This window comes from Balaenoptera ricei, chromosome 6, assembly GCF_028023285.1.
Source record: "Balaenoptera ricei isolate mBalRic1 chromosome 6, mBalRic1.hap2, whole genome shotgun sequence".
In the NCBI taxonomy this organism is placed as follows: domain Eukaryota; kingdom Metazoa; phylum Chordata; class Mammalia; order Artiodactyla; family Balaenopteridae; genus Balaenoptera; species Balaenoptera ricei.
Genome location: NC_082644.1, coordinates 75,269,211 through 75,293,309, shown reverse-complemented (window position 1 = coordinate 75,293,309; position 24,099 = coordinate 75,269,211). Strand labels below are relative to the sequence as shown.

Genomic DNA, 24,099 nt, shown 5'->3' with positions numbered 1-24,099 from the left:
CATTGTTTCGCCCAGAGTGGCCAGGAGATACAGAAATCACTCATTTTGAAAAGCAATTGTGTGAAATAGGAATCTCTCACCCCCCTCAGGAATACCTGCACTCCCCCTCCCCACATTGTCACTAGCCTATCCCCCTCCCCCAAATTACAACTCATTAACTATAATTTGCAAAATATAAATTAACAGGCTTGTTTAGGTACTTTTTTAGTGGTGGGGGAAACTGAAAATCTCTGAAGTTTTTCAAATTATGTATTTCTTCACTCTTTTACATGCTATGGAAGATTGAGTGAATTGAAGCTTTTGACTGTAAATGAAGCTTAATCGTAAAGTTTTAGAACTAGAACAAATCTTAATATCTAGTTCAAACTTCTCATTTTATTTAAAAGGAGAATTAGATATAAAGGGATTGACTTCCCTAAAGTCACCAACTTTTTAGTTTCTGGACTATACTGTACTCATTTGAATAATTTACTGGGTAGAATCCCTAATTGCATTACTGGACCAAATAGTTAAAGCTGTACCATGTTCTTGAATATTTGTAAGGTATCTTCTGTTCCCATTGAAAACGGTAAATAGAACACACTTTTTTCTTCCATAGGCAGAGGTGGATGGATGTATATGGGAGAGATTGATAGACTTGAGACTGACTCAAGTAAAGTACCCTATCCCCAGAAATCCTCTTTATTTTCATAGTTATAGGAGTTCTAAGACTGCAGCCAGTAAGTCCTATTCAGACTAGAAGTCTGCTGGGTCAGCATGCTTACACAAATATAAAGGATACTCAATTTAATTCTTTGTTCATAAATATAAGCAGTCAGTGAAGAAGCAATCTAACAGCATGAAAATCAAAGATGAACAAACAGAAGGAACAAACATCTGAAAAACACAGATGGACAGAACAAAAACAAATTTGGCTCACTTAGTATTCTAAGAGAGATTTCAGAGGATATTGCACCCATAAACCAAAAAGTTTAGGGTTTTTTGTTTTTGTTTGTTTTTTTGGCTGTGTTGGGTCTTCGTTGCTGTGCGCGGGCTTTCTCTAGTTGCAGCGAGCGGCAGCTACTCTTCGCTGTGGTGCGCAGGCTTCTCATTGCGGTGGCTTCTCTTGTTGTGGAGCACAGGCTCCAGGTGGGCGGGCTTCAGTAGATGTGGCTCGTGGGCTCAGTAGTTGTGGCTCGTGGGCTCTAGAGTGCAGGCTCAGTAGTTGTGGCACACGGGCTTAGTTGCTCCGCGGCATGTGGGATCTTCCTGGACCAGAGCTTGAACCTGTGTCCCCTGCATTGACAGGCAGATTCTTAACCACTGCGCCACCAGGGAAGCCCAACCAAAAAGTTTTAACGTTAAAATTGATTTTATACTCTAGAATACCAAAGTAGCGATCTGTGAGATAAACTAGAAGAAATTACCTAGGAAATAGAGCTGAAAGACAAGGGAAAAGGAAAGAAAAGTTTGTAAGTATAATAGTCCTAGGATTCCTAAATAGGAATTCCTGGTAGAAAGAGAAAGAGGTGGAGAGGGAATTAAAAAACAAGAAAAATTCTTTGAGCTAAAGAAAGTCTTGGGGCTTTAGATCAAAATGACTTGTTAAATACACAACAGAATGAATGAAAACACACATTTAGATATAGTCTCATAAAATTTCAGAGCTCAGGATAAAGGAAAATTTCATAGTGTTTTTTTTTTGTGGAAGAGAGATGGGAATTACTTTAAAAAACAAAAATCAGATTGGTATTAGGAATCAACATTGGATGCTAGAAGATGTGGGCCAATGATTTAAACTGGGGTGGAAATTTTTTTTAAAACTTGTAATTCTAAAGCATTCCTAGTTTGCCATTTGTGAAATCTAAGTAAGAACTTTGCTTTTAAATAAATATTTTTGGCTGCGTTGGGTCTTGGTTGCTGCTCACGGGCTTTCTCTAGTTGAGGCGAGCGGGGGCTACTCTTCATGGAGGTGCGCGGGCTTCTCACTGCGGTGGCTTCCCTCATTGCGGAGCACGGGCTCTAGGCGCGCGGGCCTCAGTAGTTGTGGCTCACGGGCTCCAGAGGGTAGGCTCAGTAGTTGCGCTGAGGCATGTGGAATCTTAACCACTACGCCACTGGGGAAGTCCCGAAGTAAGAACTTTTTTAAAGTGTACATTAAAATGTGCTTTATTTCCCCCAGGCCTTTGTGAGGGAGGGAGGGCAAATGCTTGGAGATGTATTCTAGGAAAACCAAACAAAAAAATAATCCCACAGAACAATTAAAACATGAGATTATGAAACAACAGAAGGATGATGAAAAGAAATCCTAGCTAGACAGAGCTGGGCTGTGAACTGTTCCAGAACTTAATTGTTTCAGTTTAAAACAACTCACTGGGGACTAAGAACATCTTCAGAAACAACACAGATTCTGTTGCGCAAATTCGAAGAATAAGAAGTTGGAATATGTTAAATGTGATAAAAGCTTATGAATTTTCTGAAAATTAAAAAAAGGCAGCAGCTCTAGGAAAATTAAAGGCTCTTCAGAAAGTCCAAATATGAAACAAACTGAAATGTGCCTTATTTTTGAGCAGTTATCAGAGTTATAAACACCTTCACACTTGGAATTTAGTGACATAAAATATCCCACTACTTGGATGGCAGTGGATAACATTGTAAATACTTTTTATTGTTACCCAATTTTAAAAAATCAACCTATAGATAAAACATAAATTTTATAATTATAAAACAAACTGCAAATGATATAAAACTTAATGTGAAGGTAATTGTATAGCCAATTATAATGGTATTTGATTACATAGGAAGCCAGTGGAAACTTCCTAAAGTTGATGGAACAAGAAATGGAGATTCTAGTATAATGTTGAAAGTTATAAAAATAACCTATAAAAACTTAAAAATAACATCAGAATGAGCAAAGAAGGGAAAAAGTAGGGTAAATTCTCTAATCTTTCATAATAATGAAACATTATGATAGTGAAGGATAAATACATGAGTGTGGTATTAAACATCAGATCTAAAAGCAAATGACCGGGGCTTCCCTGGTGGCGCAGTGGTTGAGAATCTGCCTGCCAATGCAGGGGACGCGGGTTCGAGCCCTGGTCTGGGAAGATCCCATATGCCGCGGAGCAACTCGGCCCGTGAGCCACAATTACTGAGCCTGCGCGTCTGGAGCCTGTGCTCGGCAACGAGAGGCCGCGATAGTGAGAGGCCCGCACACCGCGATGTGCTCGGCAACGAGAGGCCGCGATAGTGAGAGGCCCGCACACCGCGATGAAGAGTGGCCCCCGCTTGCCACAACTAGAGAAAGCCCTCGCACAGAAACGAAGACCCAACACAGCCATACCATACATACATACATACATAAATAAAAAGAATGTAAGCAGACAAGAATAGCATTAAAAAATAAAAAATAATTAAAAAAAAAAAAAAAAAGCAAATGACCGAATGTCATAATTTCTGGGATTGAACCTGGTTTGGTTTGAGTTTGGGGTGGGATTAGGGAAGAGACTTTTGTTTTAAATCTTTATTTTTATTAAATTCATACAAGCATATGGTTAAGGAGCCAAATGGTTCTACAAAGTTTGTTGTGAAAATTAGCAAGCCAGGGCCCTGTCTGTCTCCTTGATATATCCTTTCCCAGGGAGTATTAACTTTCTTTTGAAGGATTCTTTTTATATTTATCTCCATATCTCTAGATAACAGTATTTTTTTATACATCTTTATTGGAGTATAATTGCTTCCCAATGTTGTGTTAGTTTCTGCCGTACAACAAAGTTAATCAGCTATATGCACACACATATCCCCATATCTCCTCCCTCTTGTGTCTCCCTCCCACCCTCCCTATCCCACCCCTCTAGGTGGTCACAAAGCACCGAGCTGATCTCCCCGTGCTATGCAGCAGCTTCCCATCAGCCATCCATTTTACATTTGGTAGCGTATGTATTATGATAAGTGCTACTCTCTCACTAGTCCTAGCCTCCCCTTCCCCACTGTGTCCTCAAGTCCATTCTCAACGTCTGCTAGATAACAGTATTATATTGCTACTTCTTACGTGTTGACGTCCCACTTACAGAAGGCCCCCTAGTGTAACACACATCCTTCTCATTCCCACAACTTCCCCATGTAACCTCTGCCATATAAGTATCGTTCGATCTTTCTTTCAGATTAGTCTGATTCCTCAGAGAAGATTCTTCCAATGTAAACCTCTGGTCTTCTGAGTTGGGAAGAGTATCTAGGGAACTGAATTCTTAAATTGACTTTTAACCAATACTTATTTTAGCCTGGCAGAAAGACTTACTTTTTATTTTTTAACCTCTTGTGTTTTGACTTTTTTTAAACCATGTCTTGTAATACTTTTATAATTACAATGTTTCTTTTTAGTATTTTAGTAATTTTAATTATGCAGCCTGTTTAATAATTATTTGAATATAGTATTAGTGTTATCACCATTTACATTTCTGTCTTTTGACTCTGGGTCCAGGATATTTTACTGCAATTCAGTTGCCTGAGAACAGAAACTTCGCCGTTGCTAGGTGGTTTCTTACTTTATTGGAACAGCTTATTTTATTTACTACTTGATAAGGAATGGCTGATTGGGTACTTGTTCATTGTTGATGGTAAATGGTTTTATAATCTCTTTTATAACTCTTAGGAATTCGAATTGGGATACCAGTAATATAAGCCCTCTTTTTGAAGAAGATTGTGTTCATCATTTATAATCATCAATAGTCCTTAAATTTTCTATAACTTATGACTACTTTAATTATATTGTGCTGTAGATGGGTATTTTAAGGTGTGTAGTGTGTTTTCACCTGGAAAATGTCCCAGAAACAGATTTTACTTATTATAAATGTGGAGAAAATAATGTATATTTGTGGAATATCTTCACCAATGTACGTTGACAGCTTTTCTGTGAACTTTGAGGATAAGCATGTTTTGGAAAGTTTTTCATTAGAAGTGCCCAAAACTGATGACTATGGGTAGGGAAATGTGTGCCTGTTCATGTTTTAGCTTATGCTTAGTAACGTGTATAGGTGTGGCTTTGAAATTGCACTGTCCAGTCACCAAGAGTTTTATGGGAATCTGTGACATTAGCATATGCAAAAGTCGACAACCTGTCCTACTTAATCAGGAAAACTTGATTCACTTTGTTCAGGCATGGCTTAAGTGGATTATCAGGATTTTAAGTGTTTAGAATACTGTATGGGCTGTGTTCAGAAATTAGTTAACTCATAATCACAAATGTTCGTATAGTTTCTTATGGTTTACTTGCAACTCCAGCATACAAGGAACCTTTCAAGAATATTGAATTCCTTTGACACATTAAAACCATGCATTAAAATGTATGGATAGTCTAATTGATTTGCATTCCTCGTTTTAAATAAAATGGCTTTTACATTAAGGTTGGGTTTGATGTAATATTTTTATCAAGATAGTAATCTTCTAAAACAGTATTGTATAGGTAATCTCATTTAGTTCTGGGTGGTTACATTGTTCAACAGGACCTATAAAAATAGCTTATATGTACTATGATGGAAAGACTGGAGAGGAAGGAGCTCCAACATTTAAAGCTAGTATGGATACGAAGCATGTAAGTTTTGGTTCTGCATTGCCTGGGTTTAAAAGCTTTTAGTTCAGCACTGCCCGATAGGACTTTCTGCAGTGATGGAAATGCTCCTTCTGCACTGTGCAATTTGGTAGCCACTAGTCAACATATGGCTAGTGTGGCTGAGGAACTGAATATTTAATTTTAATTACTTTAAGTAGCCGTATGTGGTTAGTGCCTCCTGTATTAGTGCAGTAAGAATTAAGAAACTAAGGGAAAACATAAGTACTGTAGAAGTGGCTACATTGACCTATGTAGGAGTGCTGAGCCAAATTAGTTTGCTTGGCGTAGCTTATAGGCTCTTCAGCCTTAATTTCCATCTTCTATAATCTTGTCATAAATCCAGTTTCCTCACTTCTGATTCTTACTGTTTAACTTTCTTTCACTGAAGAAAAAATAAATAAATAAATTCATACTAACACTAGGATTGGGACTATTTTGGTACCTCTGGTAGACCTCAACTTTCTTTACATGTCTAACCCCAACTTTTCTCACCAGCGGGAAAGGAAACTTATTTTGACATACCCATTATGTTTTGCCTATTTGAGAAACTCCTCTAAATTTTTTAAAACTCGCAATTATTAAGGCATCTGTTCAATTTACCAACAAAAACCACGTTTCATAGGTGTTTTCAAGTGATACATTGGCCCAGTTACTAAGTATCTCTAGAATCTTATTAGTATTTAAAAATTATAACTCTGTCTTTAAAAGTAACTGACATAACTCTTTAAAAGAAAATAGTTTTGCCAAATTTCTCCTTCCAATTTGAAATACAAAAAATACAGTGCTTTTTAAAAAAACTTTTCCTAAGTTTTTAAGTTTCCATTCCCATGTACACAACCCATGCGTTCTGTCTTCCAAGTTTTCCTAGCAAAATCACCCAATCAAGTCCTTTGATCTCACAGACAGTGGAGTACTTCTGCTGCTGATTCTTATAATGATCTAAAAGAAATAAATACAACCTACCCCAAAGAGATAAGGGCTACATAAGCTGTATTTCTACATAAGACATATACAAATAAGAAAATGTGTTAAAACAACATGTACTAAACACCTAGTATCTAAGTAACATTTAGCAGAAATTTTGATCATTATAAGTACTTTGGATACTCTGTCTTGAGTGAAAAATAAGGCTGGTGCCAAACTTCTTTAATGGTGATTATTCAACTTCTCTGTATACATTAAACTCTGTAATATATATAGCTCTCTAAAAACAGTAACACACGTGGTTTCACTTGTTGCTGTACTTTGGTAAATGCTACTACAGATTACATGCTGGATCTTAGGGTGGCAGTACCTAACTCCCTTGGTGCCCTCCAAGGATACTGAAGTGAGCTTAATTTGATTTAGATACACCCCTAGGCTACTGAGCTGTATGTGATTGACCCCCTTTGTATAGTAGTATTATGGTGATTTCCTTTGGATTAGTCAACTGGGATGTGTTGGGCTCATGGCCCCCTTGTACAGAACTAACCTAAAATCTGAATTTTTTTTTTTCCTGCTTTTTCATAGTTGAGTATCTTCTGTGCCATCGCTTCGAACTTCATTCTGATCTTTGCTACCTCTTGCTCTTAATAATCAAACATCTACCTCATTTATCCATTTCTGGTGTTAGGCAGGCTTTGCTATAAATCTATTTTTATTTTTATTTTTTCTGGTTTCTTCTGTCAGTTTAAAAAACATCAGGCTTTAATTTTTATAACCAAAGATAAGCATCAAAAATGGGTTGTTTTTACAGTAGCAAACAGACCAGTCTTTACATTTTGTGCAGTCTTCCCTTTTTTAGTTATTTTTTGTCTTTGAATGCTCAGAGATTTGTTTATCTTAAAAAATTAATCTCTGGGAAGTGTTGCTGTTATTCTGAATCACTGGGACTTCTTGAAGCCTGATTGCTAAATAGATAGACGTATAACTAACTGAAAGTAGTAATCGCAGATTCTCTAGGTAACAAATTCTGACATTCTACAAAACAGAATATGTAATATTCCCCAGATTTCCATGCATGAAGCCAAATTCAAAGAAATTCATCTTGGACTTTAGAACGTAGTTCTTAACATGAAATCTAGTATATCAAAATTTAAGCAGTTTATCATCTACTGACTACACTCTAAATTGGATAAGACTTTAAATCAGCTTAGATACTATTTAGAGTGAAATTGTCAAAATACCACACAAAATGAAGAAAAGTTATAAGTATTGATACTTTTAAAATGTTTTCTCTAAAACCTTTTTTAAAAGACTGTTGAGTACTAGTTCTGTTCATTACGACAAAATCTTGAACCCTAAAAGAATCAATTGTCCTTTGTAGATGGTAGTAATATGAGTCAATCTGCATTACCAAGAAACTATTACAAAAGAGATGAAAGGGAGATTTTTTTCAGTGAATGTTATTACATCAGGAATTGACAGAAGTCGTTTCAATAATTTCTTCTGTCAGAAGAGAGGAAGGAGGGGCTTCCCTGGTGGTCCAGTGGTTGAGAATCCACCTGCCAATACAGGGGACACGGGTACGATCCCTGGTCCGGGAAGATCCCACATGCTGCAGGGCAACTAAACCTGTGTGCCACAACTACTGAGCCTGCGCTCTAGAGCCCGTGAGCCACAGCTACTGAGCCTGCATGCCGCAACTACTGAAGCCCATGCGCCTGGGGCCTGTGCTCCGCAAAAGAGAAACCATCGCAATGAGAAGCCTGTGCACCGCAACGAAGAGTAGCCCCCCGCTCACCGCAACTAGAGAAAGCCCACGTGCAGCAACGAAGACCCAACTCAGCCAAAAATAAATAAATTTATTTTTTTTAAAAAAAGAGAGGAAGGAGATTATAGTGTGTCATTTTATTTAAGGACATTCTTTAACAGTAGTCTTCCTGTTTTGCTGAGAAAGGACTCAGGTGTTCATCTTTTTTCCTTTGTCATTGAGCAGGAAAAAGTTACCAGGAGAAGCAAGTTCTTAAATTATTATTTCATGCAATTTTAGGAACTTCCTCCTGCTATATAAGTGAAGTAACTTTGAGTCCCCCGCCAAAAGGAAAACCTTATTTTTCACAATGGGCCATCTGTTTAACATTGAGCTGACCTTTCATTTTGTGAATTGATTTCCAAAGGGGCAAGATTTCCTTCTCCCTGGAAGAGTGTTCTGTTCTGTGCTTTATAACACACTGAATGATTTCAGTAAGTAGCAATGCTTTTCCTGCCTGAACCCTCCCTCATTCAGGTTCATAGATTTTTATTTGATTGCTTCTATTCTGCCCCCATACAAGAAACCTAAGTAATTGTCACAAAATATATTGGATTTCTTTCTTAACATGTGATTTGTAAACTTTTTTCCTTCTTTTGTGGGGGCTTCTGAGGTGCAGAGGGTTGAGTTAATCTTAATTTACTAACTCATTCATCTAAAAAATAATTAGAAACCTCATTATGTGTCAGATACTCTGCATGGCACTAGAGGTCCAGAATGACCTCTTTTTCTGTTGCATTTTGTTCTCTATTTTGTTGATATCTACCATTAATTTCTTATTTCTTATTTCTTTGTGCTTACACTCCTTCTTGAGTTTTAACATGTTGATAAATACCCAAGGCTAGACATTTGTAATGAAAACTATAACTACTCTTCAGGTGTATCAAAGTACCATTTTTATGGTGGTTATGTCTGACTTATTAAGAGTCATGGGAATTCCCTGGTGACCCAATGATTAGGACTCCATGCTTCCACTGCAGGGGGCATGGGTACAATCCCTGGTTGGGGAACTAAGACCTCGTGTGCCGCATGGTGCAGCCAAAATAAATAAATAAGAGTCATATTCATGCTTTTCTTCTGTGTCTTAAGCTTATCAATATTAATATTCCAAACAATTCAAGTGACCAGTGCCCCGGCACATTTTTACTTCTTAAACACTCCCTAACTCTTATTCCAATCCCCTCCACATTGGTATTCTCCCAAGTTTTGATTCTGGGTTATTAGGGATATACTTTGCTGCTTTTTTTTTTTTTCTCCATTGCTTACTTACCAAAAAAGACATTATATTAACTATTCTTTATTTGTCATATCTCAGATATCTCAGACTTCTCTTGCATTTCTTTTCCTCCTTGCTGGAGTTTTTCAAAGAGGGTCTTGACTTAGTAAACCTTCTGAGTTTTTGTGTGCCTGCAGATATCCTTATTTTATCCTCATATTAAATTGGTATTTTATCTGTGTGAAATTCTAGCTTGAAAGCGTTTTCCTTACTTTAAACCTATCGCTTCAGTGTCTTCTGGTTTCTAGTGTTGCTATTCAAAAGTTAGATGTTCATCTGATTCTTGTTCCTTTGTAAGTAATCTGTTCTTCCCTTTTGGAAACCTTCAGATTTTTGTTTCTGGCAGTTTTGATATTTACTGTAATTTGTCTAGCTGTGAAAGTTTTCTTAAATACCTATTTGGCATTCTGAGCTATTTCAATCTGAATTTTCTCTCTTTAATTCTGAAAAATTATTAGATTGTCTTTATTTTCTCCTCTCTTTTTTTGGAGGGGACTTCTATAGTATTGATATTGGTATTTCTACTGAAATCCTCCTTAAATTTTCTTTTATATTTTCCATCTCTTCATCCCCCTGAAAGATTCCATACCTGGGAATTCTTCAACCTGATTTTCCAGCTCACTAATGTGTTCTTCAACTGTTATCAATACTTGTACCCAACCCATCAGTTTAATACTTTATTTCAGATACTGATTTTTTTATACCAGGGATTCCAGTTGAATTTTTCTTTCTGACACTTTTTTCTGCTTCATCTTTAAGTTTTCTCTCTTTCTCACTCCTTCCTTCTCTCTCTCTCTCTTTTTAAATAGGTTTATTATAACTTATTTTAAATCCTTGTTTTGTCTGGTCCAAAAATTCAGCTACAAATTATTCAATTTGTTGTATGACTTTTGTGTACTCTCATAACTCTGTTGTTTTCCACCTGTGATTACTCACTGCCTTGTGTCTTCAAGGTTTTGTTGTCAAGAAATAACTAGTAAATAATATGTTTATATTCAGGTGAGTTATATGAAAAAAATTGGATTTAAATTATCTAAATTTAACAAGATATTTCAGTGATTTATCAAGAATAAGATATTCTCTCTCAGTAATTTGCTCAGCTCTGATCATACTAAAACTTAGGTTTATTTGTTTTATTTATATTTTCTATTGTGAAAAATTTCACATTTATAGAAAAGGAGAGAATAACTTTTTTAAGCAAGTCTATGTTGCTGCCCTATATCAGACCTATCATTAGGAAAGCGATAATTTCCAAGTTTATGTTATTAAGTGGATACCAGTTGTCTGGGTTTGAGGCAGTGGAGGTAGGAATAATTTCTTCTGCCACCATTAAGAAGGTCAGGTTGTCTTTCATTTGACTTGACTCTGGCATTGCAGCTTTTTCTCGTCTAATTTTTTCCTTTGGTGTTCATCTTCAGAATCGTCTCTGCAGCATTATATATGTTCGGTCAGCCAGTTTATTTCAAAATTACTTTATTATAGTATATAAAAGTCTTCATGTTCAAGTGGTAAATTATAGGAACATAGTAGAGCTATATACAGTTTACTTAATCAAGCTTTTAATATGCTCTTGAGGGTCAGCAGTTGATGGGCATGTAAGGTAATTGGGGGTAAGAAATGACCATAGGCAGATTATTAAACGGATAGCACTGATATATTGTACCTTCTACCTCATCTTCTTTTTCCAGGTTATCTCCTTCTTTGTTTTTAGGTTTTTTTGTTTGTTTGTTTTTGTTTTGGGGATCATCTCCTTCTTTGGAACTGACCCTTTGAACTCCCTTCTCTGCCATCTTCACCAGATCCTTTATCCTCCTGACCCGGATAATAGATTTGTAGCCAAATTCTGTAGTAGACTTTGCTAATTTATCACACATTCTTTGCCTGCTAAGCCCTGGGCATGCTCTCAGAATCCTCCTCAGTACAACATGTCATGGAGCCAATTAGAGTTAGCACTAAGGATGACACCTAGTTGTCATTTCTGTTCTATATGACTCTTGTTCCAACCAGAGTAAGACATTAACTTATTCAGGCTATATTCACTTTGAAGGCTGAAAGGGAATAAAAATAGAATAACAAGTAAAGGTGCTTCCCATTAGCCAAGAGACATTTTTCTGCCTTTCCCTTACTCATCTTTGAAGCCTTTCATGTCACTCCTACTCTTCTTCTCTCTCTGTGCTGTTTCTGCTTCTTCTTTCTACCTAATTAGTTCACACTGGAAATTAACACATTTGTATTAAGCAGTATAAACTAGGTTTTGAATCAGTAATTAATGAAAAAGGCATTCCTGTCTTTCCATATGTACTTAACACTTCAGTCACTCTTCTGAGGCGATAGTTTCTCATTTTTTGGTATGGTGAAGTACTTTTTTTTTTTCCTATCCTTTTATTTAGATTTTTTGGAGAAAATTAGGTGCCACCAAACCTCTGGAAGGTGTTTGTTTTGAATGCCTTCTTCCTGGAACTAAGCAATGGTCTACTGCTAAAAAGAGAGAGGAATTTAAGAAAGGATAATTAGGAAATGCTGGTAGGGCAAACAAGTAGCACTTTATTTTGTTTCTGAGTTAATATGAGCTGTGGATACTTTTAAAATATTGATGAAAAAGGCATAGGAGAAAGTAGACCATTTCTGAGTGTGTCAGCTCTACGGCCATTACTATGTTAAATGCCTTAACGATATCATTATATTTGTTCTTCACAACCACTCTGTCCATTGTAGGCATTGGCCTCATTTACTTATGAAGACAGTGAGGGTCAAAGAGGTAAATAATTTGCCCAAGGGCACACGGCTAGTAAGTGCTACCACAACTCTCTCTGACTTCAAACCTTATGCTCATTTCCATCTAAATTTAGGAAATTTAGGAAATTTTCCTTGAGCAGATCTTTTTTCCATAATAATGCCTTCTTAATTTGGGCAATAATTGCATACATACATATATTCATATATACATTTTAATGTTTTACAGGTTATTTAGGCCATTGGCACTATGGCTAACATAATAGGCTTCTGAGACAAATATGACTAAAATCATAAGCTTCTGAGACAAATAGTGTTCTGAGCCCTTGAAGCAGTGTAGCCCAGTGATGTAGGACAATGACGGAGCCTGGTGTCAAATCCTGGCTCCCTCACTGCCTCACCTTGTGCAGGTTTCTTTTCTCAGACTACCATATAGGGTTGCTTAGAGGATTAAACATGCTAATATGCATAGAACCCTTAGCACAATGCCTGACAAATAGTAAGTGCTTCATCAGTGCTATTATTGTATATTTACTATATTATGTTAAATCCCTAGCTTCTCACGAGATTCTGAGAATTTTCACTGAGTTACACAGAAATTACAAGCTAACTAAGGATATTTCATACCTACTATGTTGTTATTTGTGGAGAAATAACAATTTTATACCTCTCTGGTAAGACTATCATTTTTCATATTTTGGTTAAGTATTATAAAATATAAACTACTATTTGCAACATGTCATATAGTATTTGAGTCTGTTTCCTGGTCAGGAATATTTGCCTCACCTCACGATTTAAAGTGTTTCTAGAAAGATGCCAAAAATCTATTTGGGAAAGCATACTTCATATAATAGTAGTAGACACTGTCCACTAGTAGAATTTACTGTTGTCTTTGTTTTAACTTTTATTGTATGCAAATGCAGAATGGACATTCAGTGATTAAAACATTGACTATTCTTTTCTTTTTCAGAAGATGAATAATCTTTCATTTAGTGAGCTGTGTTGCCTCTTCTGCTGTCCACCTTGTCCAGGGAAAATTGCTTCAAAATTAGCATTTTTGCCACCTGATCCAACTTACACGCTGATGTGTGATGAAAGTGGAAGCCGCTGGACGTTACACCTCTCAGAACGAGCAGACTGGCAATATTCTTCTAGAGAAAAAGATGCTATTGAGTGTTTCATGACTAGAACCAGTAAAGGCAACAGAATTGCCTGCATGTTTGTGCGTTGCTCACCCAATGCCAAATACACTTTACTCTTTTCACACGGAAATGCTGTTGATCTTGGTCAGATGAGCAGCTTTTACATAGGACTGGGATCACGGATTAATTGTAATATATTCTCATATGATTATTCTGGATATGGTGCAAGTTCTGGGAAACCAACAGAGAAGAACCTCTATGCAGACATAGAAGCTGCTTGGCTTGCTCTTAGGACAAGGTAAATGGTGATTGGGAATTGTTTTCCACATTTGTGATGGCTGATAAAATTGTCTTGTATAAGAATAGAATAAAATCTGTTCTTGTAACACATCTTGAAGTACTAAATAAAGATTATATTTACCAGTATAAACCTATGAAGAGTTACACTTTTAGATTGTAATTTTAAATTTTGTATAATAGCATAAAAGAGTTTGACAGCTTGTGTGTGTGTGTGTGTGTGTGTGTGTGATTTTCCTAAAAATGTAAGCCAGTGAAAAATGTTTGGTTTTAGAAACTTATTGGATTGTGGTATAAAAATGTTTATTCAAAGTTGCAACATTTCAAGGGAATGAAGAAAACAGTGATTTAGCTAATCATTCACTTGATCTGTCATTAACAGAGTAAGAGGCTAGATTGTTAAAATCCTAAGGCAGGGTTTGCATCATTTTATATAATTAATAATTAATAATTAGTAAATAGAAATAACAATCTTTTCTAGTCACGAAGATACTTATAAATTTTTCTTGAAAATTATTGCAGTTTTGTATACTTCGGTGTATTTTCTCATCAGACAGTTAATGTACACTAAACAGAAAGATACCTTAGTACAAATTATTCCTCATTGTACATTAATAAGCTGCCTGACTTCCAGAGGTGTTTTTTTTTTTGGTTTGGTTTTTTTTTTTTTTGGCTGCGTTGGGTCTTCGTTGCTGCGCGCGGGCTTTCTCTAGTTACGATGAGCAGGCTTCTCACCGCGGTGGCTTCTCTTGTGGTGGAGCACAGGCTCTAGGCACGCGGGCTTCAGTAGTTGTGGCTCTCCGGCTCTAGAGCGCAGGCTCGGTAGTTGTGGCGCATGGGCTTAGTTGCTCCGCAGCATGTGGGATCTTCCCAGACGAGGGCTCGAACCCGTGTCCCCTGCATTGGCAGGCGGATTCTTAACCACTGCACCACCAGGGAAATCCGTCCAGAGTATTTTAGACTGAAGCTAGAGTACATAAAGAAAATTACCATTCCTAATTTAATGTTTAAATATTAATGGTTTCAGTTAGTTGGGAAGAACTTTCTCAATTTCATTAGTAGATATAACCTTTTTTAGAAAATATCTTTAGAAACATTTACCCCTCCAAGATGTATAGTAAAACTATGGTCTCATAGCAGAGTTCTGTATAAAAGGGATTCTTAAATCAATTGAAATGGTATGAAAACATATTTCTGACAAGTAAGAAAAAAATAGATGGTAAGTAGTAATTATGGAGTTTAGGGGTGGGAGGGAGGCAGGCACAGAGTGGTAAAAATTTATAAACTTAAAAACTACCTTAAATGACCACAGTCAAAATATGCTTTGGTTATACTCATGTCAGTCCCCTCAGGCCTGCAAACAAAACTGAGTTCCCCCTTTCAGATTCAGCCAGTTGAATATAGTATATATAATACCTGTCAGGAAAATATGATAATTTTTTAATAACAGATTTATTGCAATATATTTCACGTACTATAATTCAACTTCAGTGAATTAGTATAGTTTTTAAAGGTGCTAAAAGCAGATAACCTTCATTATTAGTGCTTCCAAGTATCACAAAAGTATAAATTTATTCAAGCAAAACATGTTAGTATCCAGTTAAGTGTTCTTTCTATGTTTATGTAAAAGAATCCCCTCTTGTAAGTGGTCAGCTTTATTATTATTTTTTAAATCTTATCGGATATCAATTTACAGGAAACTTTCTAAAGTGATTTCTAGTCTTGATTAATTAATCTTTTTATACACTTGACCAGTATGAATGAAGAATAGGAGTAGAACAGATAAATTGCTACCTAGTCCCACATACTAGTTTAGCATAGAATTTCAGACTTAAAATTTCTCTTATGTTGAACTCTAAATATGGTTGGAAGAGTTCGTAAGGTTAGGAAGTCTTGGGAAATTTATTTAATTTTTCTGAGCCTCTGTTTCTTAGTCTGTTTAATGAAGAGGTTGAGTTAAATGATCTCCAAGATTCTTTGCAGTTCTTGAATTCTATCACCTAATAAAATGTGTGTAATTAGAATTCATGCCTTTCATTTACTTAATTAAAGTAAAAAAGGGCTTAAGTAACCAGGAAGGGAAAAAAATAATGAACTTAAATAATTATTATTTGAATAACCTCCCTTTAAGGATAATTGATTTTCTATAGTAACCATGTTTCTGAACTTCTGATGGATCAACAGAAAATAAAGTATGAATATTCACTATACAGCCTTTCCTCCACAGTATTTGAGCTCATTATCTGTGTGCTGTAGTAGAAAAGGCACTGGACCTGGAGTCAGGATACCTGGGTTCTAATTATAGCTCTGTCATTAACTTACTCTGACTTTGAACATCTGCTCAGTGAGCAGCCCACCTAGATTAGATGGCCTCTGAAGTCCTTTCTAACGTGAACTGTTCTGAAACTCCGTTACTGCTTTGGAGTCCTCTGATGGTAAATTGGGGGCTGCTTCTGCTACTCTGGAGCCTTGCCATTGCTCGCTTTAGCCTAAAACCCATCATTGCCACCAACAGTTCTGCCGTTCAGCTACACAGCATCCAGGCAGCCCCAAGCATTATGCTGATGCGATGCTGCAAATGTTCATTTTCCTAATTTCTTCATTCCTATGAAGCTAGGTCTGTTGCAAAGAAAAAAGCTTTACTTTTTTTTTTTTTAAGATTCTGTGTAGAGAATTTATTTATTTATTTATTTATTTATTTATTTTGGCTGCGTTGGGTCTTCATTGCTGCGCGCGGGCTTTCTCTAGTTGCGGCGAGCGGGGGCTACTCTTAGTTGTGGTGCGCGGGCTTCTCATTGTGGTGGCTTCTCGTTGCGGAGCATGGGTTCTAGGCGCACGGGCTTCAGTAGTTGTGGCACTCGGGCTCAGTAGTTGTGGCTCACGGGGTCTAGAGTGCAGGCTCAGTAGTTGTGGCACATGGGCTTAGCTGCTCCGCGGCATGTGGGATCTTCCCAGACCAGGGATCAAACCTGTGTCCCCTGCGTTGGCAGGCGTATTCTTAAACAGTGCATCACCAAGGAAGTCCAAAAAAAGCTTTTCTGAGTTTAGTTACATTTAGAGTCAGTCTGGAGTAGATGGAGCCCAATCTTTGGGACATGGTCCAAATTCTTCTGTAGGACTGATTTGAAGAAACTATGGAGAGGTATGTCACCACCTGGATAGTCCAAATACTCCTGTGCCCCTGGGAAGAGCCATAGGGAGCACATAGGGTTTGTCTTGCTCTTTCCTGGTGAATGTTCAGATACTTGGAAAGCTTTATCACATTTTCAGAAGACTGAAAGCTGTTGTGCAAATGGCCCTTAGCATCCAGAAATGACTGCTGTCAGACTGCTGAAGTGGAAAGGCATATTTGATGTCACTCTAGCCCTTAATCCCACACTCATTAGCTCCTGTAGTACCTCACTTACACTTGCAGTTTGTAGTTAGGACAGTTATACTGTAGACAAGTAACAATGCCTGGAACATAGTATATACCCAATATAATTGAGTTAGTGAGTTCATATATTTAAATCTGAATCATTTTTAAAGGAAGTATTCATAAATCACTGACCCATGTGGCTTTTGGAATTCTCATTCATCTATTGATCTTTCCAATCATTAGTCCATTTCTGTGGGTAAATAAATGCAAATCTCAAGAAAAGTAAGTAATTTGCTCTTGGCTAAAATAATACATATATTTTATTCATCATTCCATACTGTAACCGTATGTTGCATTTTCATCACTATGACCAACTTCAGAAAATAAAATGAACCACTTTTAATGCCTAGAGAAATAAAGAACCTTTTTTACATTGAATGGAAAATAAACACTAAATCTCCATGAAACATCAGTCCATTAAAATATTAGTGACATATGTTCCAAATATAGTCAATAATATGCTACATTGAATTCCATAAATGATTTAATAAATTCATTCCTTAAGATTAAGAGACCTCAGCCATTATTTTTCCAAAAGGTAGACTTGAAACAGATGATATAACTGAATATAGATTTTATTTTGGTATTAAATGTTAGTGATGACTAAGAAACTTAAATTTTAAATATAAATTTATTGACATTGTCTCATTCTGTCCTTCTTTTTTAAGATTAAGTCCTTATTAGTGATTGAACACTTCATACCAGTCTGATTCTCCAACTCTTTTTTTTTTTTAAACTTGTGAACTTTGTAGATATGGCATTCGCCCTGAAAATGTGATTATATATGGCCAAAGTATAGGGACAGTACCATCTGTGGATCTCGCTGCTCGGTATGAGAGTGCTGCTGTTATTCTTCATTCTCCTTTGACCTCAGGAATGCGAGTCGCTTTTCCTGATACCAAGAAGACCTACTGTTTTGATGCATTCCCAAAGTAAGTATTAATATTCAATTAGTTTAATTCGAAGAAACTTTTGAGGGAATTTTTTTCCATCACTTAAGGTATTCATGATACAGTTCACTCAGCCATGAGCTCCTATTTTACATATATTATAGAAATTGTGGAAAAATTAATTTGTGAAGAAGGTGGTGGCAGGACATCTGTCAGAAGGCTGAAGTGTTTGAGCAATAGTAACCCAAGTGAAAAGTGCTAAGCCTTATACCCCAGATGGTGGCACTAGTATTGGAGATAAGAGTGAATTTGAGAAAAAATTGATAGAACTAAATGTCAGACTGTATACAGGATGCTAAACAAAAGAATTTGAATATAATTGCCAGGTTTCTGACTTGAGCTGCTAATGGACGATAGTACCATCCAGTGAGGTGCATAATACTGGAGGAGAGGAACAAGTAGAGGGAAAATGAGACACATGTGCATAAATATGAATGAACGGGGGCTTCCCTGGTGGCACAGTGGTTAAGAATCCGCCTGCCAGTGCAGGGGACACGGGTTCGAGCCCTGGTCTGGGAAGGTCCCACATGCCGCACAGCAACTAAGCCTGTGTGCCACAACTACTGACCCTGTGCTCTAGAGCCTGCGAGCCACAACTGCTGAGCCCGCGTGCCACAGCTACTGAAGCCCATGTACCTAGAGCCTGTGCTTCACAAGAGAAGCCACCGCAATGAGAAGCCCGCGCTCAGCAACGAAGACCCAACGCAGCCAAAAATAAATAAAAATTTTTTTTAAATCTTCTGTAAAAAATGAATGAACGATGTCTAATTAGTGATATCTGATTTATAAAAGAAGTGAATTGCGAAAATGTTGAGTCTTAAATGAGCCAGAATAATTATTGCCCCACAGAGTCTGCAAACATAAGTGTTAGACAAATTTAAAAGAAGGGCTACTTTTCCTCATGCGTCTCAACACAGGATGGTAGTTCCCACTAGTTCTTCTTCATTGTTAACAAAAAAATTGATGGCCTATTTTTCTCAAAGAAAGGAAGAAGGCAAGAAGTGACAGGCTGGCAAATTTCAGTCTTATTTCCTTTCCCAAATTGGCAGCAATACAAAGATTCTTTGTGAATGATAGATAGGCCACAGGCCAAGTCACCACTTGATTCTTTATAAGAACAGCAAGGGTCATTTCAAAACAAATTTTTTCTTCATTAGCCAGTAAGGGGTTACTTTGGTAGGGAAGCGTATGGGAGCATATGATATTATCACCAGAGCAGACTGTGGGAGGTTTTTGGTTTTTACATTTATTGGGGGTTTGTTTTTGTTTTAGAAAATGGTAGATTGGAAGGTATGTGCATTATACTTTGTAGCTGAATGGTAGGAATGATAGGGAGACATTTGGGGTAAACTATTGCCAAGTTACATCTCTGTTTAGCTCCCTCTTTCATTTCAGCTGCACCAACAGAGAGTGCAGCACTAACAGTAAACTGTTTGAAAAAGATCAAATGTTTCCTTTTTTATTTAATTCCTCTACTATTGAAGAGTTGATAGCAAATAATATACCCAAGCATTTTTTCCTTACCAAATGCTGCCTTGAATTATTTCATTGATGATTTTCTTCTTTTTCAAGATTCTGTCCTCATTTTATAGTTATAATGCCTTGTGCCTCTCTCTCTCTCAGAAAATTTTTAAAGAATTGTTCTTTGTAAGGGTTCTTCTTTGTATTGTTTGTCTCTTCCAAGTTGCCCTTTTTTACTGTTTATTTTGATCCTTGTCTTATATGTAAAGTGCTCTCCTCTGATGTCCGATAATTCTTACTTGTGTGCTCACATGGAAGAGTAAGGAACTAAAGAGCTGACCTGAAGTGTGGGGAATTAAGACTTGTTGACTGTGAGTTTCACTATCCAGTGATCTGGCCAAGCCAGTTAGGTGGGGATCCCACCCCCAATGTCAGTATTTATCTTTCCTCTTAAGGCAGATATATAGTCTCCAAAGAAGACTCTTCCTACAGCTATCTCTTAAAAGGTGGAGGCTTGGCTGCCAGCATTCTGAGAGCCCAGTAGGGAAAATGGGTTCGTAGCAGCCAACATGTATATGTTTACTTGCTATTTGGTACCTCTGCCTTAAACTGTGTCCGGCAATCCCCTAGTTCACAAACCCTCCAGTTTTAGGTAGAGGGCAGATACCCAGCTGCAAAAGGAAGGGGAAAGAAAAGAACTGGGGTGGCGGGGGGGCGGGGGTGCAGGACACTATTTCTTAAACAGACTTTGAACAAATTCTGTAGATTTGAATCACCCGCCTTTATCTGCATGTCAGTTCCTAGCCTTCTGGGGTATTCCATGATATAAATTGGATTGTTTCTTCACTTTACCCTTCTATTCTCTTAAAAATTGTGTTTTCTCCTATACTTTTAATCTGTTATCTCACATATTCATCTGCTTTCCAGCTCCAAAATGTTATGTTTTATTATATTCTTCCTATTTTTGTAGTAAATACCCAAAACAAAAAAAACATTTTGCTGTCATTTTAGTAGGATATTGGGAGGGAGGGAGAAAAAAATGTGAACGCAGAGAGGTATGAAGTTAGCACATAGCTGAAATGGTCCTTGGTTTCTTCCTCTCCTTGCAACCTAAGTTTCTGTGCTAAAATATCAACATTGTACAAAGGCGAAGTAGGATGACTATAATTATTGAGGGATTCCCTCAAAACAGAAGTGCATGAAGTTAACATCCTCAGATAATCTTAAGGTAGGGAGTAATGTAAAGATGACTTTTGAATCTTATTTGAAATCCAAGAGGTATCCATCCCTTCTGAATTGATTGAAAGATGGTTCTGATGTTTAAATTATCTAATATAACACAAGAAAATTTGTTTTGTTTCCTTTTCAAACTTAATTTGTTGACTTCTTTCCTCCTTCTCTTTCCCTACAGCATTGACAAAATCTCTAAGATTACCTCTCCAGTATTAATAATTCATGGGACTGAAGATGAAGTCATTGACTTTTCACATGGCCTCGCATTGTTTGAGCGTTGCCAAAGACCTGTGGAGCCTCTGTGGGTTGAAGGGGCAGGTCACAATGATGTGGAACTTTATGGACAGTATCTTGAAAGATTGAAACAGTTTGTGTCACAGGAACTGGTAAATTTGTAAAATATTCTGAAAATTTGCATACTGGGTTTTCATTCTTGCTGAACTGCACTCTTTGGTAAATAACATAAAACCTGAAGGTTTTGTTTGCAAATCATGTCAGTTGCCTTCATAAATGTACAGGTAATGATTTGTTAACAGACTTAATGAAGGTTTTAATTACCAAACTAGAAACTGGAAATAACAGTATCATGCAGTCAGGCTGTGTAATTTATATTTTTTCTGTGAATTTTTTTTTTTTTAAACATCAAGATGAGTACTGTATGAATTTTAATTCTGTAAGATCAAATGCTATGAAAGTATTGCCAAATGCTTTTGCATATCAGAAACAAATTTATAAATATTTTTAAAACATATCAATGTACTAAATCTTATCCTGGTATACAAATGTAATATTCTTTCAATAAAAAGCGTATATCTAAAACAATTCAAGTACTCAGAATAAACTGTATGAAAACATGCAAGTTCACTAAAGATGACCTAAACCCTGTTGTACAGGGATAGAGATTTAAAGGTTATTTTATTGTAAAATACATTGAATTTTCTGTATTCCCTGGTTATCATACATGTTCTCCTTGAAAAAAATGATGTAAGTCTTAATTTTTATGCCATTTGTTAATTTACCCACTAGTTACCTTGTAAATGAGAAGTCACAATAGCACTGAATTTTAACTAGTTTTGATTTATAAGTTTGGTACTGTGAGGCAACTACTTAAATTTTTCATTTTAGTAATTTAAAAGGCATTTAGAGCTTCAAGAATAATTTTGTACGCAATGTTTTAAATTTTGACTAATCTCGTAGAAATGCGATACTGTCACTACTAGAAAACCTGAAAGTCCATTAGATGTTCTTTAAGACCACAAACAGACTGGCTATTTGATCCCTCTTCCCTTTGACTATTTTTAAGAATAGGACCTGTTGTTTTGGATTACTATCTGAGAATTTCATGGATTTACTCCTGGACGCAGGAGATAAGAAAACATTTAATTCATAACTTTTATATTAACGAACGTAGTGAAAAAAATAAAGCTCACACAAAAACTAAGTTGCCTTTCCTTGAATGAATCCTGCTTGAATAAAACAATGAAAGAAAAATAAAAATAAAATTAATGGTATGTAGTCTAATTTGTAAATGAATGAATATTGAAATAATACACACTGTGGATATATTTTAAGGCCTTATGTAGTTTTAATTGTTCTGCTTGTTCTGTGGTTATGTCTAAGACTATAGTGTATGATTCTCTTCAAAGTATATCAAGTATTGTGAATGCTTTGGTTCAGATGTGTCAAATTAACAGTAAAACAAAAATATGCCACTCAGCTGTGCTTGTTTTCCTTCCATGCTCCTCACTCCCTACTTACTACAAGGACTAAAAAAAAAAATTACCATTCATCTTTATAGTACATGGATCTATAGTTTTCTAAATTGTATTATTCCTTCTTTCTTTTAGAGAGGTTTTTCCTTCTCAAGATTGTCTTAAAGCCTGTACGTTTCCTTCTTTGTACAACATATACCCCAGAGTTTAACTGTTTTCTTTGATCACCTGGGAAAATCAAAATATTGATCACACTAATTCAGTATTCACTCATTCATTCAACAGATACTTATTGAATGTTTAAATCATTCAAAACCCTATGCCGGATAAAGATAGACATCAACCTTGTCCTCACAGCCTTCACAGTATAACTGAGGAGACAGACACCTTATTGCACAAGTATTATTACTGTTTGTATAAGGCTGAAGGAGCTTTGTAGGGTATTATAATAGGTAAAAGGTACTCTTGAGGGAACATGGGAAGAAGGGCAAGGAAGAGTCCCACAAAGAAGTGGTATTTGAACTGAGCTTTGAAGGATGACTAAGAAAAGATTGGGCCTGGGTGGCCCAAGGGGAACAGTATGTGGAAGCCTAGAGGAAGGATGGTGCGTTTGAAATTAAGAACACCGGTCAGAGGTCAAGGGGAAATGATGGCAGAGGGATGAGGCTGGCGGCTGGCAAGCTAGTTAGGGGCACAATCACACATGGTATCTTATCATTATTCTAGAAATAGTAGGAAAGCATTGAAAAAAATAGGAAACTACACTTGTCAAGAGCTTATAGACGAAAAATATCTGGGGACTTCCCTGGTGGTGCAGTGGTTAAGAATCCACCTGCAATGCAGGGGACACGGGTTCAATCCCTGGTCCGGGAAGATCCCACATGCCGTGGAGCAACTAAGCCCGTGAGCCACAACTACTGAGCCTGTGAGCCACAACTACTGAGCCTGTGTGCCACAACTACTGAAGCCCGTGCACCCTAGAGCCCGTTCTCTGCAACAAGAGAAGCCACCGCAATGAGAAGCCCGCCCACCACAAGGAAGAGTAGCCCCAGCTTGCTGCAACTAGAGAAAACCTGCGTGCAGCAATGAAGACCCAACACAGCCAAAAATAAATTAATTTTTTAAAAAAAAACTGGAGCAAAAACATAATTTAAGAAAAAAAAGATTTTAACTTGCTGGAAATAACATTTGAGCCAATTGTTTACAACCTGAAAAGATGATGGTGATGAAAAATTGATCATGGGGAAATAAATCTCGTATACAAAGTGCTGGTCAAACCACATCTGCAATACTAATTTCAGGATGCAGTGAAAGGATATTAAATTAGAGCAAATCCTGGGGTGTTTTTACCAAGTTGGGAAGAATCCCATAAACTGAAACCCCAAGAATAACTGAAGGATTATATGACTGAGGAATGATAGCTGTCTTCACATATTTGACAGGTATGTACAATTTATCCTTTTTGACTCAGTGGAACTAAGTGAAAGTTGCAAAATGGCAGATTAGAGCTCAGTGTAAGAGAGAATTTATGGCTCTTTGTCCATCAAGGAAAGGGATCA

The 24,099-nt window shown here is 36.8% G+C and overlaps 1 protein-coding gene across 2 annotated transcripts in view; it reads left to right on the top strand.

Annotated features, from left to right (window-relative positions):
• ABHD17B (abhydrolase domain containing 17B, depalmitoylase) overlaps positions 1–22,533 on the top strand; it is a 37,367-nt gene extending 14,834 nt beyond the window's left edge. The window contains exons 1-4 of one of the 2 annotated variants that reach the window (XM_059926461.1): positions 12,927–13,001; positions 13,298–13,767; positions 17,937–18,116; positions 21,007–22,533. In XM_059926461.1, coding sequence (XP_059782444.1) covers positions 13,301–13,767; positions 17,937–18,116; positions 21,007–21,226 — 867 coding nt within the window. In that variant the 5' untranslated portion in view covers positions 12,927–13,001; positions 13,298–13,300 and the 3' untranslated portion in view covers positions 21,227–22,533. Of the gene's footprint in view, positions 1–12,926; positions 13,002–13,297; positions 13,768–17,936; positions 18,117–21,006 lie in introns of those variants that run through there. The other variant, XM_059926460.1, reaches the window with a different exon arrangement.
• Positions 22,534–24,099: the final 1,566 nt, after the last annotated feature.